The sequence below is a fragment of the Vespa crabro genome, chromosome 13 (assembly GCF_910589235.1).
Source record: "Vespa crabro chromosome 13, iyVesCrab1.2, whole genome shotgun sequence".
Lineage (NCBI taxonomy): Eukaryota > Metazoa > Arthropoda > Insecta > Hymenoptera > Vespidae > Vespa > Vespa crabro.
The window spans coordinates 1137501-1152388 of NC_060967.1; the positions used below are offsets into that span (position 1 = coordinate 1137501).

Sequence of the window (14888 nt, forward strand, 5' to 3'; positions counted from 1 at the left end):
TATTTACGATTACGAGAAAAAACGAACTGGGATATTTTTTCTTTTTTTTTTTGATTTTCTCATTCCACTTAAACACAACACGCTCGAGCACTTATTACGTTCGTTTTCACTTTTTCTTTCGCCTCTTCATTTTCTTTTTTTTTTTCCCCTTTCCTTTCTCTTTACTTGAACTCGATCATGTTCATCGGTGTTTTTATCGTCTTGTTCTTCTTGCGAAGGATCTTCTTTTTTTTCTTTTTTTTTCTTTTGTTTTTTTTTTTTTTTTAATTGAAAACACTTATCGGGCGTAAAAAATCATGTAGATGCGTCAAAGGGAAAGGGTTCTCGATGATTCGTGGTTACCTGAGTGAGAACATTTAGTGCGAACGATCGTGATTGGATGATATCTTCTTCCTCGTCGGAAGCGTGACAAAATTTCAACGAGGAACGTTTCTTTCCTTATTTTTTTTTCTTTTTTTTTTTTTTTAACGTACGAAAGTAGGACACGGTCGTGGGTTCGAAAAATCCCAACGGCTACGTAACCAAATATCATTTCGTACGAACGTTACGTACGTAATCGATGTTAAGGTTAGAATTTCGTTGGTTATATTTAGAAATACGAACGTATCTCGAAATTTGGATTGCGAATAAATGATTTTGATTGAAATAACAACGACGTTGGTAAGACCGAAGCATCGACCTATTCGACGAAGTGCGCGTTATAATAACCTATAATATACATGTTACTTTTCTTCCTCTTGCTTTCTTTCTTTTTTTCTTTTTTCATTTTTTTTTTTTTTTTTTTACGCACCAGTACCTTCTCACTTATTACAATAGGATGTTGTTTTAATCGCGTAAGAAAGTAAAGTGGTAAGGAATAAGGGTGCATAAGAGGGGTTGAGAATGCATCGGACCGTGACCGCTATGTCGGGACCGACCGACCCCTTTTTCCTCAAGAAAAAGAGGGTGGATAAGAGGGGAGCAAAGGGAAATTGCACGAAATCAACGACACAGTGTAATGTTATCGATCTCGGAGGGAAGTATAAATGTCTGTTGTAACTAAAAAAGTCAATCAAAAAATTTAATTTATCTTTTTTTTTTCTCTCTCTCTCTCTCTCTTTTTCTCTTTTTATCCCATAGTAATGATATAGAAGAATTAAACAAGAAGAAGAAGGAACAATAATACCTAAAGCAATATCAAGGCAATATAACAACAATAGCAATAACAGAAGTAATTAGCAGCAACAGTAGTAGCAGTAGCAACAAATAATGATAAGAATAATATCTCTAATAGAAAGAACAATTCAACAACATTAATAGGAAGTAATAGTAATAATATTATTAACGAGTAACGAGAAATGAACGATGTCAGTATGTTAATAGATAAGTAAGTAGTTAAAAGAAATCATCATTGTTGGTTTCCTCGCAAGCCGAAAATTTCAAATGAGACACGCGCACCGTTTCCAAGAAACGTTGATGAGTCAGAGCTTGGGCTGTCGCGTGGGCGGCGAATGGGGTAGCCGGAACGCATCGAACAAGAGCCGACGTGACTCACCGATCTGATATGTTGGATATTCGCGCCTTAACCTGCCGCCACCGGCTACGACTAGACGACGACGTTCCTCAAGCTTTCCCTTTTCTCTTCACCTCCCTTATATCTTCTCTTTCTCTCTCACTCTCTTTCTCTCTGTTCTCTTCTCTTCTCTCTCTTCTTCTTCTCTCACTCTCTCACTCTCTCATTTCTTCTCTTCTCTTTTCTTCCTTCCCTCATTCTGTTTCTTACTCTTTCATGCTTACGGAACTCGCAGGTGGCACCTGTAGCCGAGTGCCCGACATATCCCTTTGCTCGAGAGTGCTCAGCGCTACACTTCGGTAGATTCTTTTTTTTTTTTTGTTTTTTTTACTGATAAAAAGATAAAAAAAAAGAGATAAAAAAAGAAGAAATACTTATACATAAAGATATATATATATATATATATATATCTTTCAAGATATCGCAAATTTTTTTGTTTTTCTTTTTTTTTTCTCTTTCTATTTTTGTTTCCTTCGACGATTAAAAATAAATAATATTTGTTCTATAAATAATATTTTTTCTTTTTCAGCAAAGGAGAGAGAGAGAGAGAGAGAGAGAGAGAGAGAGAGAGAGAGAGAGAGGGGAGGAATGGAAACTCTCTCTTTTTTCTATCTCTATCTTTATCTCTCCCTTTCTCTAGTTACATACATACATACGTATATATATATACATAGACGAACGAAGCGCAAAGAGCTGACATTCACCCGTTTACCAGCTTCGCATCCATGATGAAATTCGAATAGACCGACGAGTGGCAGCCGTCCTTGAGCCAACTTCTGCCTATATAGCCAAGGACCCAACTTGATCGCCATATTTGAATGTGCTTAACGATTAGAAAAATTACGACGTTGCGGAATGTCATTGCCGTTCGAATCGCGAATTGAATCGCGCGGTGCGTTTCATCTCAGCGAGAATTACATAGCACTTACCCTCCTTCTTCTTCTTCTTCTTCTTCTTCTTATTTTTCTTATTCTTATTCTTATTCTTATTCTTCTTATTCTTCTTCTTATTCCTCTTATTTCATCAAAGAGATTCTGATCTACGAATGTGCTTTACGAGCGTGCTGGAACGTAGATCGATAAATGGATAAAAAGAGAAGAAATAAAAAAATCGATGGAATCTAATCGCTATTTCTACGTAATACGATCTCTTTCTTTCGATATATATATATATATATATATATATACATCTTTCTCTATTTATCTATCTATTTATCTAAATTCATCTTTCTTTTTCTCTCTCTCTCTCTCTCTCTCTCACTTTTTTCCCTTCCCCTCTTTTTTTCTTTTATTAAAAATCATATAAACAAGTTGGTTCGATCGAAGAAACATCTAATAAGAAAAAAAGAAAAAGAAAAAAAAGATCATTTCTTTTTAACGATAGAATTTGTACGAATTGTTATATCTAATTGGAAAAAGTGCTTCCCTTCTCATTGACACACTTTTCTCTTTGGCAAACTAACACGGACCTTGTCGAACGAAGTCGAAGGTCTCGAGATTAGGACAAATAAGTGTGCTTTTAGAGAGGGAGAGAGAGAGAGAGAGAGAGAGAGTGAGAGAGAGAGAGATCGTTCGTTGATAGAAATAGTATTGTTTCTTTACTTTAACTCAATTTAAAGCGATTAACATTTGTGTTATACTTTTAAGCTTTTGAGTTTAGTCGAAAGAAAATATTTAACGATACTCTTTCTTATCTAGTTTCATTATAATACTCATAAAAACACCATAGACAAAATACTTAACTTATCAATGTTATAATACATGTTAATTGCTTACTAGATATATTTACAAGATAATAGTGATCGTAAAATCTATCCTATTTATCTATTTTTATTAAAAATTATTATACGTATGTGTATCTATCGTCTTGAAAATATTAGAAATTTTTATTATTATTATTATTATTATTATTATTTTATTTTGTTTGTTTATTTTTTTTTTATTTATTTATTTTTTTTTTTTTTGATAGATCTATTTAGAAATGAGAATCAATAATTTTGTTTTATCGGACGATAATATAATTTTCTCATTTATCTGTTAGACAAGAATAGATGTCTATAACACCATAGTTGATTAGTCAACGATAAAATCATTTGTTTATTTTTCGATCGTTTATAAAACACATTCTTAAGAGACGACAATTGTATTGAATACCTCAACATAATTATATTCCCGTCGTATCTTATCAGTGACGTTTCATAAAGATAAAACTGACCTCTCTGCTACATTACCATGTATTACAATAATTATTATATTATTATTGTTCTTATTATTATTATTATAGTTATTAATTATAATTATAAATGTAGTTATAATTATAGTATAATTATAATTATAATAATAATAGTAATAATCTCTCTTTCTCTCTCTCTCTCTCTCTCTCTCTCTCTCTCTCTCTCTCTCTCTCTCTCTCTCTCTCTCTGTCTCTCTTTCTCTTTCTCTCAAATTTCACATTCGCCAACTAAGCAATTTGAAACTGTTACGAATATTTCTTCGTGTTATTTTAATTAATCAAACTTTCATAGATTGTTTCTATTTAACATCTGTTCAAGTAATTTTACCTGTGTATTTAATATTATACGATATGCATTGGTAAAACAATGTTTTATTGAATTTTTCTTTTATTTTTTTTCTATAAATTTATAAACTATAAATATCAAACGTTAAATAATTGCGATTTGTCGTCATTTCTATGCATCGACATATTACACTACTATTAAGAATTACTCACGAGACTTCATATATATATATATATATATATATATATATATATATATATATATATATATATATATATATAAAAAAAAATAAACAAGCATCTATCAATCTTTCTATACTTTTCATAATTTAAAACTGATTGGATGAATTAGTAAAAGAATTCGCAGAATTTTAATGTGAAAAAAGAGAAAAAAAACCATCGAACAAACAAACAAAACAAAACAAAACAAAAAGAGCAAAAAAAAAAAAAAGAAAAAAAAAAAGAACATTATAATTAACATTATTTCTGACTGGCTTTTTTCTTTTTTTTCTTTTTTTTTTTTTTTTTTTAATGGAATTAGAGCGTAGGATTTTAGTAAGAAAGAAAGAAAGAAAAGAAGGGATTACAATCAACGCAATTTTTAATTAGATCGTTTTTTCTTTTTAGTGGAATGATCGATGAGTTCGATAAGAAAAGCAGAAGAAAAAGAAGAAGAAGCAGCAGAAAAAAAGCTAATCTTTTCCAAACGTAAACGTGAACGTGAAAGAAACACGATAGTCGAATATATGTGTAACGTGTTCCACTGTAACGAAGAAGGGGCATTTCCCTGAGATAAGAGAGACAAAGGAGAAAGATAAATGGGATCCTGTGTGTATTGCCGGTAAAATATGAAACGTAATATATATAAACCTGCGCAGCAGAATTGAATAATATAAGATAGGATTCGCGAATAAATGGAAAGAACGAAATCGAATGAGAATATATGAACAAACGTACTTAGTTAAGCGTCTGGACTCTGCTCTCTCTCGCAGCTGCGAGACAAGAGAGCGCTCATGGAAGTTGCACGAAATGAGTCAACGCTTCCTCCCTCTTCTCTCTCTCTCTCTCTTTATTTCTTGTTCCTTTTTTTTTCTTTTTTTTTTTCTTTTTTTTTTTCTCTCCTTTTTTTTCCTCTCTCTCTCTCTCTTTTTCATGGCGCGAAAACAGCACGTGCGTTACAGCTCGCTGCTCGCTGCGGCTCGTTAAAACGATGGATAGACAATACGCGGAGCCGTTGTTGATATCATGTGCGTGCGATTTCTTTATTAATGCACACGATTCTTATTGGTCAGTTCCATGTATCTATATATGTATGCATGTACGTACGTGTGTAATATGTACACGTGTACACGTGTATAAATGCAACGAGAGAGAGATGAAATTAAATGAAATCGTTATGTTCCTTTTTCTTCCTTTTTTTTTCTTTTCTTTTTTTTTTTTTTTTTTTTTTTCTTAATTTCTTTTTCATCTACTCTTCATGTTCTTTCCTTCTAATAATTTATTTTATATCGTTACGTTAGATTTTTATTTTGTACGCATGAGAGAACGTTAGATTTTTTTTTTCTTTTTTTTTTGTAATAATATACACACATATATATATATATATATATATATATATATATTATAAAATAGATCCTTATCGTATGGTAACAATTTAATATTTTACTTATATATATTTCAGATACAGCATGTAAGTAAATAGGTACATGGAATAGATAGATCATCGGATCGGATCGGATCGTCTATTAAATCAATCTATTACTCTTTATTTCTATCTTCGTCCGATGTTTCTTTCACGATGATAAAATCTAACGACGAAGACTATACCGATTACAAAGACTACTCGTAGTAAGTAAATAACTTATTTACATACATTTCGATAGGATAATTTAGAAACATTCTGATAAGTGGAAGTATTTAAATATGAGGAAAACTATTGGTATACTTTTTTTTTCCCTTCTTCTTCTTCTTCCTCTTCTTTTTTTTTTGTTTTGTTTTCTGTTTTTTTTTCTCAAGGCTTATTAACAATTTGAATAGATAATAACGATGGTATTATATGTGTATATATATATAAGAATTATCGTGTTTATGATTGAGGGGAAAAAAAGAAATGAAAAAAAAAGAAAAAATAAAAAAGAAAAGAAAAGGAAGAAAGAAGAAGAAGAGAAAAAATAGAATTAACTTTTATCTTTGTCCGATTATTATTGATCTTATCGAAATCAAATCAAATGGAAAGTATGATTATCGTAATGTTTTGTTTCTATTACCATTAGTAAATAGAAAAAAGAAAAAGTAGGATTAAGAAAATGACTTTTTTCTCTTTTTAATCGCGTCTCTGTGTACATGAGCACGTGCGCATGCGTCCTTTGTTTTTCACAATGCCACACACACACACACACACACACACATGTATGTATATATATATATTTTCTATGGGTGAAATAGATCATAACTTTTCTTTTTTTTTTCTATTTTTTTTTTCTTCTCTTAGATAAAATAACTTTATAAAATGTTTAGATATATATCTACAAGTAAATCTAATTTTAAACAAGGAAAAGTTAAGGACAAACAAAGACATTCTCGGATTAGAAGTCTGAGAGTGTATGATTCTTTAGAAAAAGATTTTCTTTAAGAATGCACACTAGAGACCTTAACTCATTAAAATTCTTATTATTGTGAAATTTCTTTCATTACTTATTTACAAAAGTAACAATTTCTACATGATTTTATCTCTATATCTACATATATGCATATACATATGCATGCGTGGATGAATGCACGATTATTATGATAGATCTTTATCAAATTGTTGATTCACATTCGATTGATTTGTTTTTACATAAAGCTACGATATATTTAAGTAGAAATTGATTTATATTGATTCTAATGTATCGTTTTAAAATATTGTCACAAATTTCTTGTACAATTTAACACCATTGTTTTTCAATGTACATATATATATATATATACACACACACACACACACATATATATATATACATATAAACACATATATACCAAGGCAAATAAATGTTATCCTGACGATACGCGTGCCAACCAAAACAAGATCTTCGTACGTAGTGGGCGTAGACAAGAGGCGCCTGCATGGAATTATAAATTTTAGCTGTCGCGTCGCTTAGTTCTGTTATTTTGACCCGTCGTCGCAGGTAAAGAAGCGAAGATAAGGGAATAAGCTTGGTAGGTAGCCAGAGCCGTCCCTTTGTGTATCTCTCTCTTTCTTTTTATTTATTTTTTTTTTTCTCTTATATTTTCTCTTCCTCTCATATACGTATATTCGTTTAGACCAACCGAAGCCCATTGTATGCAAAGAGCTTTCCGGCAATAATTTAATACATTTAACGACAAAGAGAATTCTAGCACTCTTTTCCTTTTCTTTTCTTTACTCTCGTCATCCCTTCTTCCCTCCCTGCCTCCCTCCCTCTCAACCCTTCTTCTACTTTTTCGTTCTAACTACCCTAAACACGTTTCAAACGAAGATAAATGGTCTAAGGCACGTTATAATGTGATTTCTCGTTTAACGAAGAAATATATTTCTCGTATATTTTTTTTTTTTTTTTTTTTTAAATTTTCTTCTATCCTAGCTCTTATTGTTGAATGAGTACGTGTATATGTGTGTAAGAGGGAGAGAGAGAGAGTTATACAAAAAAGAAAAAATCTCAGTCGTCTAGAGTGTCACTAATTACTCATTACGTTATCGGAAGATGAGTAAGATTTTTAATGAGTGCAGGAAAAGTATTTCACTGAACGCGGATTGCACTATGGCGTGAAGAGGAATATCAAAATATAAACCGCGTGAGATAAGGCACGATCGGACGAGTAATATAAATATGTATATCTTTCTTTGCTTTTTTCCTTTTTCCTCTTTCTTTTCCTTTTTTTTTTCTTTCTTTCTTTCTAAGTTTGACTTCCTATCGTTATCTCTTTGCACAGGCCAAGATTAATCGTAGAATAAAATGGAACTGAAATTCGTGTTAGATGCGACCGATTTGTTAAATTAATTCTATTTTTTGATATATTCGAAATATATTAATAATAATTATTTATTTAATAAAGTTATTCAATACGTACGATATATATATATATATATATATTATTATTATTAATTTATTATTATTATTAAATATATATTAATTATATATATTGGGTTGGCAAATAAATGATTGCGGATTTGGTCACCGCAATGACTTAGTTGCCAAACCAATATGGCGCTGGCAACTAAGTCATTGCGGATTTGGACACCGCAACGACTTAGTTGCCAAACCAATATGGCGCTGGCAACTAAGTAATTGCGGATTCGGTCACCGCAACGACTTAGTTGCCAAACCAATATGGCGCTGGCAACTAAGTCATTGCGGATTCGGTCACCGCAACGACTTAGTTGCCAAACCAATATGGCGCTGGCAACTAAGTCATTGCGGATTTGGACACCGCAACGACTTAGTTGCCAAACCAATATGGCGCTGGCAACTAAGTCATTGCGGATTCGGACACCGCAACGACTTAGTTGCCAAACCAATATGGCGCTGGCAACTAAGTCATTGCGGATTTGGACACCGCAACGACTTAGTTGCCAAACCAATATGGCGCTGGCAACTAAGTCATTGCGGATTCGGACACCGCAACGACTTAGTTGCCAAACCAATATGGCGCTGGCAACTAAGTCATTGCGGATTCGGACACCGCAACGACTTAGTTGCCAAACCAATATGGCGCTGGCAACTAAGTCATTGCGGATTCGGACACCGCAACGACTTAGTTGCCAAACCAATATGGCGCTGGCAACTAAGTCATTGCGGATTCGGACACCGCAACGACTTAGTTGCCAAACCAATATGGCGCTGGCAACTAAGTCATTGCGGATTCGGACACCGCAACGACTTAGTTGCCAAACCAATATGGCGCTGGCAACTAAGTGATTGCGGATTCGGTCACCGCAACGACTTAGTTGCCAACGGGATATTCAGGTGGAAACTAAATAATTGCGGATTTTGTCGATACTTTCCGTAATCACTTTTTCAAAAACTATTTTTTTTTTTTTATATTTCGATAAAATAATTTATATTTAATCTTAGTTGTTTGAATCAGAAATACTTATCGATCGATTTCTTTTTAATTATCGACTTTTTTATCAATTATCGACTGTTGTATCAATTATCGACTGTACCTCTGAATTACCTACTGTTTCTGTTAATTATCGATTAGTTTACGACGTTTAGGTGTAGATGGCGTTAGCTGTTTATCACCGATCTAGAGTTCATTCGTGTCGGTAAAAAAGGTGTACTTAATAACACAGCATTTAAAAGACAATTTATTGTTAAATTAAAAGTTATAGTTTTAATTAATATTAACAGTAATTAAGAATTTCTTCCTAGAACTTGGTTGATGGCAGACATCTCTTTATAGGCCATAGGTTTTAACATTAATCCAGGTACAGGTGGATTCAATTCCAAATCTCTCAGCTCGTTTACTTTGATCTTTAAGTCGCTTCTCAATTTATTCACTTCTATGTCGCATTGTTTTTGATCTGTAATAATAAAATTAAAACTAAAATTATAATTTGTTCAATCGAACGACAATATTGAAAACAAAATGCGCGTACCCTTCAAAAGCAATTCTTCTGCAGTTTTACTTGACATTTTTAATAACATAGGACCTATAGTCATCCAAGTTTTTTCGCAGTTTGCCTTTTGCAATGCTCTCATGCCAACCCTGTCGTCGTTTCTTCTTTTATCAAGTGCAATTATTTCTTGTCTGTCAGTTAGAATTTCACCAGCTTTTGCTTCGACTTGTTCCAAATGTTGTAATAATTCTTGTTGTTCCTTCATGTTTCACAATTGTATTCACTGATTACAAATAATAAATTATTTTTTGATTTGTTCGTAACACTTTTGTCAATAATAAACTTAGTAATAAAAAATCATTCAAAAAGATTCCTCTTTTTATAGGTTATAAAATTTTTGTTAGGTTAAAATTCGATAGAAAATATTTATTTGTTCGTGAATTTGTGTAGAGGTATTTATGGAAACAGTATAATTCTATTATGAGAAATTCATGTGTTCAAACTAGCAAGAATAAAATTATTTCATAACTATAATTAATTATCAACGATATATTTATTTCTAAAATATGAGAAAGTTTAATAAGAGAAAGCGAACCTAACTGTTATATTTCCCATGCACACTAGCTAGATGTAAGGTAGGATCATCGATGAAATGAGAAAAGGAAAGTTATTATGAATGTGGTACACAAGATATTGTGCGCAGTACGATTAAATATGAGACTTTAATTATGTAATAAATATACATAAGAGTGGAGATAGAACATGTATATATATACACACACATACAGACAAATAATGTTTTAACTATATATGTAATTACATGTATGATTTTAGCCAGCTAATTATATAGCATATTTGTTTTTATTTTATAAAATTTTCACGCATGCGTATAACCAAAAAGTTTTTTATAAGAGAGAGAGAGAGAGAGAGAGAAAGAAAGAGTGTGTACGATATCGTTTGTTTTTTATGGTGCGATTGATGCGCCACTTGGTGGACATTAAAAACAACCCGTATGCAATATTATCTGTCGGTATGTGATCTATTTTTTTCGCACTGTTTTGCCGACCGATGATTTGACACAAAGATGATGCACTTTGGACGAATAAGTGCATCTCGTTGCAACAGAGACCTACTACTGGATCATATTTAATCGTATAACAAACGTGTGAGAGGCATCGACCGATGTTCTTCCCACGTATTTGACAATGAGTGCATTTGATAACTGCAATTCGTTTATGATATTAATATAATCATAAAAGATTTATATTTCATATATATATATATAATTTAACTATATTTATATTTAAATTTAAAAATACTTAATATTATTTTTCTCGAAGATATATTCCACGAACTCGTCGATTTATTATATTAAATATAAATTAACTTTATCTTTTATAATTGATAATATTAATTCAAATAGACAATGAATATCGAAATTAATGATCTTCCTGGCTACGTGACTGTACCGTCGTAACCGTAGTTTTACAAATATTTACGAGTTGCAGCTGGAGATAAATCAACGTAAACGTAGTCACGCAATTCGTGACGTTTCCGAGGACGTTTACTCTTATGAAATTCTTGGCTTAATACGTCATCGAATAATTAACGTTTACGTCCCATTAACTTTTGACCTCTTTTCAAAGTCTAACATCAGAGAGATTATAATTTCTTCGATTCAACTTATATATATTCTCTTTCATTCCGGTTTTATCTTTAGAATTTATTAGAAGAACTTTTTATTTCGAAAAGAAAAAATGAAAGATACAAATTAAAAAAAAAAAAAAAAAGAAAAAAAGAAAGAAAGAAAAAATAGAAAGAAAAGTGAATTTGTCGATTGAAGACGATTCGTTGAATTTTCTTTCCTTTTGTTTTCCGTTTTCTTTTTTTTTTCTTTTTTTTTTTTCTGCTTTTTCCTTACGTTAGAAGATATTATTAATTAATCCGAGAGAAACACATCATTGGAACACATTCGGTAACCGTTTGAAGTTTAATCTCTAATGGAACGGCCGTCGCAATTAGACCGGACTTATATTTTTCTATCGTACTCTCTTTATCCTCTAACGTGAACACTCGTATGCAATGTTTGAACGTGCATTCTTAGCCACGTGACACGGCACGCGTCGGTCGTTATACTATCGCCAATGGCAATTGTTTCCCCTAAAACTTATTGGCCAGCACCGGGCAAGCCGCGAACGTTCTTACGTACATATATAAATGCATGCATACACGCATACATACATACATACATACGTCTATCATTGTTTTCTTTTTTCTTTATTTTTTTTTTCTTTTTTCCTTTTTTTTCTTTACCTCGTTATTTCGAATTTTTTTTACTCCCTCCCCCTTGCCCCTTTCATTTTTTTTTTTATTCGTCCGATCTATTTATTTTCATTCATTGTTACGCGGAATTTCCACCGTAATAAATTCGCGATCTTTGTTATTAGTTCGTTTTATTTACGTTCGATTGTGTGTTCGTTCGCTTGATCTTTGTAAAAAAAAAGAAAAAAAGAGAAAATGATAAAAAAGAAAAAAAAAAAAGAACATAACGAGTACGTCAATAATATCTAAAAATAAATATCTAATCGGAGATTAACATTATTCACGAATGGATTTATTAAATCATTTTTAGGAACTTCATTGCACGCTTTCTGACGATCCTTCTGTTTAACATTTGGGCACGTGCGCGAAGCTCATTGGGATTTAAGTTAAATCCGTTTTAAGATCGAAATTAAAGTGAAAGAGAGAGAGAGAGAGAGAGAGAGAGAGAGAGAGAGAGAGAGAGAGAGAGAAACAGGAAAGAGAGTAAAGGATTTGAATGGTTTTCTTTATAAATGTGACGTCATCGATTCGATCGATCAATCAATCAGAACGATTATATGAATTTTCGTATAGATCAGCGATAAGTTGCTTTTACAAATGCTACGTTTCTTCGTCTTCGGAGCAATGAACTTACGCGTTAATTCGAGAAGGAGGAAGAAAGAGAGAGAGAGAGAGAGAGAGAGAGAGAGAGAGAGAAAAGAGAAATATAAGGAAAGAAAAAATAAGAAAAAAAAAAAAAAAGAATAACAAAGATCGAAAGAGAGAATTGACGTCAGTAAAATTATAATACGTCGAGATATCTCAACATAAACTTGTTAGGTTCATTGGCGAGACAAATAACTGGTCATTTGGTATCATCAAATTCGACAATGTTATCATTGTCTATAGTTTTATCTGTTATTCCGGGTAAATCATGAAATGACGTTCGTTAACATAAAAACTATCGAATAGAATGATATTTCATTTTCTTTATTTTTTTTTTTTTGTTATTTCTTTTTTTTTTTTCTTTTCTTTTCTTTTTCCTCGGAAATCGGATTAAATTTATTTATTAATCATTTTCTACGAAATAACTCAAGATTTCTTTTTTCTTTTTCTTTTTCTTTTTTTTTTTCTTTATTATTTTAACATAACAACATGATTTTTCGTATAAGTATTATTTATTTTCGGAATATAATCGTAATTGAGGAAAGCTGGCACGTGTTTTAAAGTAATGTATGGGATAAAAGGAAAAAAAGAAAAAGAAGAGATTGCAAGAAACACAAAAGACGTTTTATCGATCGCTCGAATGAAAAATATCGAATACAAAGTTTCATTCGTTTCTTTGGAAAAAAAAAAAAAAAAGAAAAACAACAAAAAAATACTCGATATTTACATTAATATCATTTTCCTCGAAATATTATTCTAATGATAAATATTTAATATAATGATATTAATGTTTTTATATTGATATCATTTTCCTCAGAAGAATATGAAAATAATTCGCGTTTAGATCGTTTAATGTGAAATTAATTTTTTTTTTTACACGTATATACGATTTGTTTCGATAATCTAAATATATATGTACATATATATATATATATATATATATATATATATATATATTCCTTTTTTCTTCTTCTTTTTTTTTTTTCTTTTATTAAATCGATCGAATATCCTTCAACGATTTAAAATGTTTCCTTTTTCTCTTTCTTCCTTACTTTCTAACTTTTTTCTTTGTTTCTTTTTCTTCTTTCTTTTTCTTTTTTCTTTTCTTCATTTTTCAATCGATTTAACAAGACTAAAACGAAAAAAAGAAAAAATGGTAGCTCGTATAAAAGTCTCGAAGGAGACTTAAAATAAAACGAACGTCGTATTTATTTCAAAAAACGCATTATATCGTTGATTATAATTAGTTGATACATGTAAATTATCAAAAAATTTCTGACGACATTATTGGCCAATATTACGAATAAACTCCTCGAACGACGAGTTTGACTGACGTAAGCGAGAGGGAGGGGAGGAAAGGAAAAAAAACCCGAAGAGATAAACATCGAAAAAAATGATTAAAAGAAAGAGAGAGAGAGAGAGAGAGAGAGAGAGAGAGAGAGAGAGAGAGAACATAAACAGAAGGAGCAAAAAAAAGAGCAAAAGAAAAAACAAAAAAAAAATAAAGTAAAAACAAACAAAAGAGAAAACGTCGAGAAGTGCAGAGAGAAAAGAGAAGAGAGATTGCAAACACAAAAAAAAAGAGGCTTTAGCAATGAACAAAATAGGGCACTTGTGATTTCAATTTCATAGAAGGATCTTTTATCTCTCTATCTTTATCTCTCTCTCTCTCTCTCTCTCTCTCTCTCTATTTATCTATCTTTCTCTCTAACTCTATCTCCCTCTAATTTTTTTCTTCCTTCCTTCCTTCCTTCCTTCCTTCCTTCCTTTCTTTCTTTCTTTCTTTCTTTTTTTTTTTATAATTTTTTTTCTTTCTTTTTTTTTTTTTCTTTTCCCTAGTCTTTCTCTCGTCCATGCTCGAATGTTATGACAATTATGAGTTTTTCCGTGAACGCATCGAGCCGGCACGTGGCCGAGTAGCTCAACGTCGTACGTCGAGGGGCACGAATGGCGCGTGCCCTCGCGTGAGAACAATCTCGCTCACACGCGTCACACGTATATACACGCCGCACATGTATTGTTGAAAGTACTATTGGCGAACGGGAACGCTGAACATTATCGTCCTTTCATCTTTCTTGCATTTGTAATTAACTTGGTGAAAAGAAAAAAAAAAAAAAAAAAAGAAAAAAAGAAAACAAAGGAAACAAGAAATAAAAAAAGAAAAAAATTAAAAAAGAAAGAAAGAAAGGAAGGAAGGGGGGCAGAAAGGGGAAAAGAAAAAATGTACGATTATTATTATTATTATTATTATTATTATTATTATTATTATTA

The 14888-nt window shown here is 31.5% G+C and overlaps 1 protein-coding gene and 1 long non-coding RNA gene across 6 annotated transcripts in view; one reads left to right on the forward strand and one right to left on the reverse strand.

Annotated features, from left to right (window-relative positions):
- Window positions 1–2102: 2102 nt before the first annotated feature.
- LOC124428743 overlaps window positions 2103–14888 on the forward strand; it is a 29038-nt gene continuing 16252 nt past the window's right edge. For both annotated transcript variants that reach the window (XR_006943273.1, XR_006943274.1), the window contains exons 1-3: window positions 2103–2444; window positions 4697–4910; window positions 5751–5917. This is a non-coding gene — a long non-coding RNA (uncharacterized LOC124428743). The remainder of the gene's footprint in view (window positions 2445–4696; window positions 4911–5750; window positions 5918–14888) is intronic.
- On the reverse strand, window positions 9386–11736 carry LOC124428741 (p53 and DNA damage-regulated protein 1). Of its 4 annotated transcripts, none has more exons than XM_046973172.1 (3): window positions 11572–11736; window positions 9690–9933; window positions 9386–9614 (listed from the first exon to the last, which is right to left on the reverse strand). In XM_046973172.1, the coding sequence occupies exons 2-3, from the start codon at window positions 9913–9915 to the stop codon at window positions 9445–9447; spliced, it is 396 nt and encodes a 131-aa protein (XP_046829128.1). In that variant the 5' UTR covers window positions 9916–9933; window positions 11572–11736; the 3' UTR covers window positions 9386–9444. The 4 variants fall into 4 exon arrangements, with proteins under 4 accessions (XP_046829128.1, XP_046829129.1, XP_046829127.1 ...); XM_046973173.1 differs by lacking the exon at window positions 11572–11736 and adding an exon at window positions 10471–10582; XM_046973171.1 differs by lacking the exon at window positions 11572–11736 and adding an exon at window positions 10251–10405.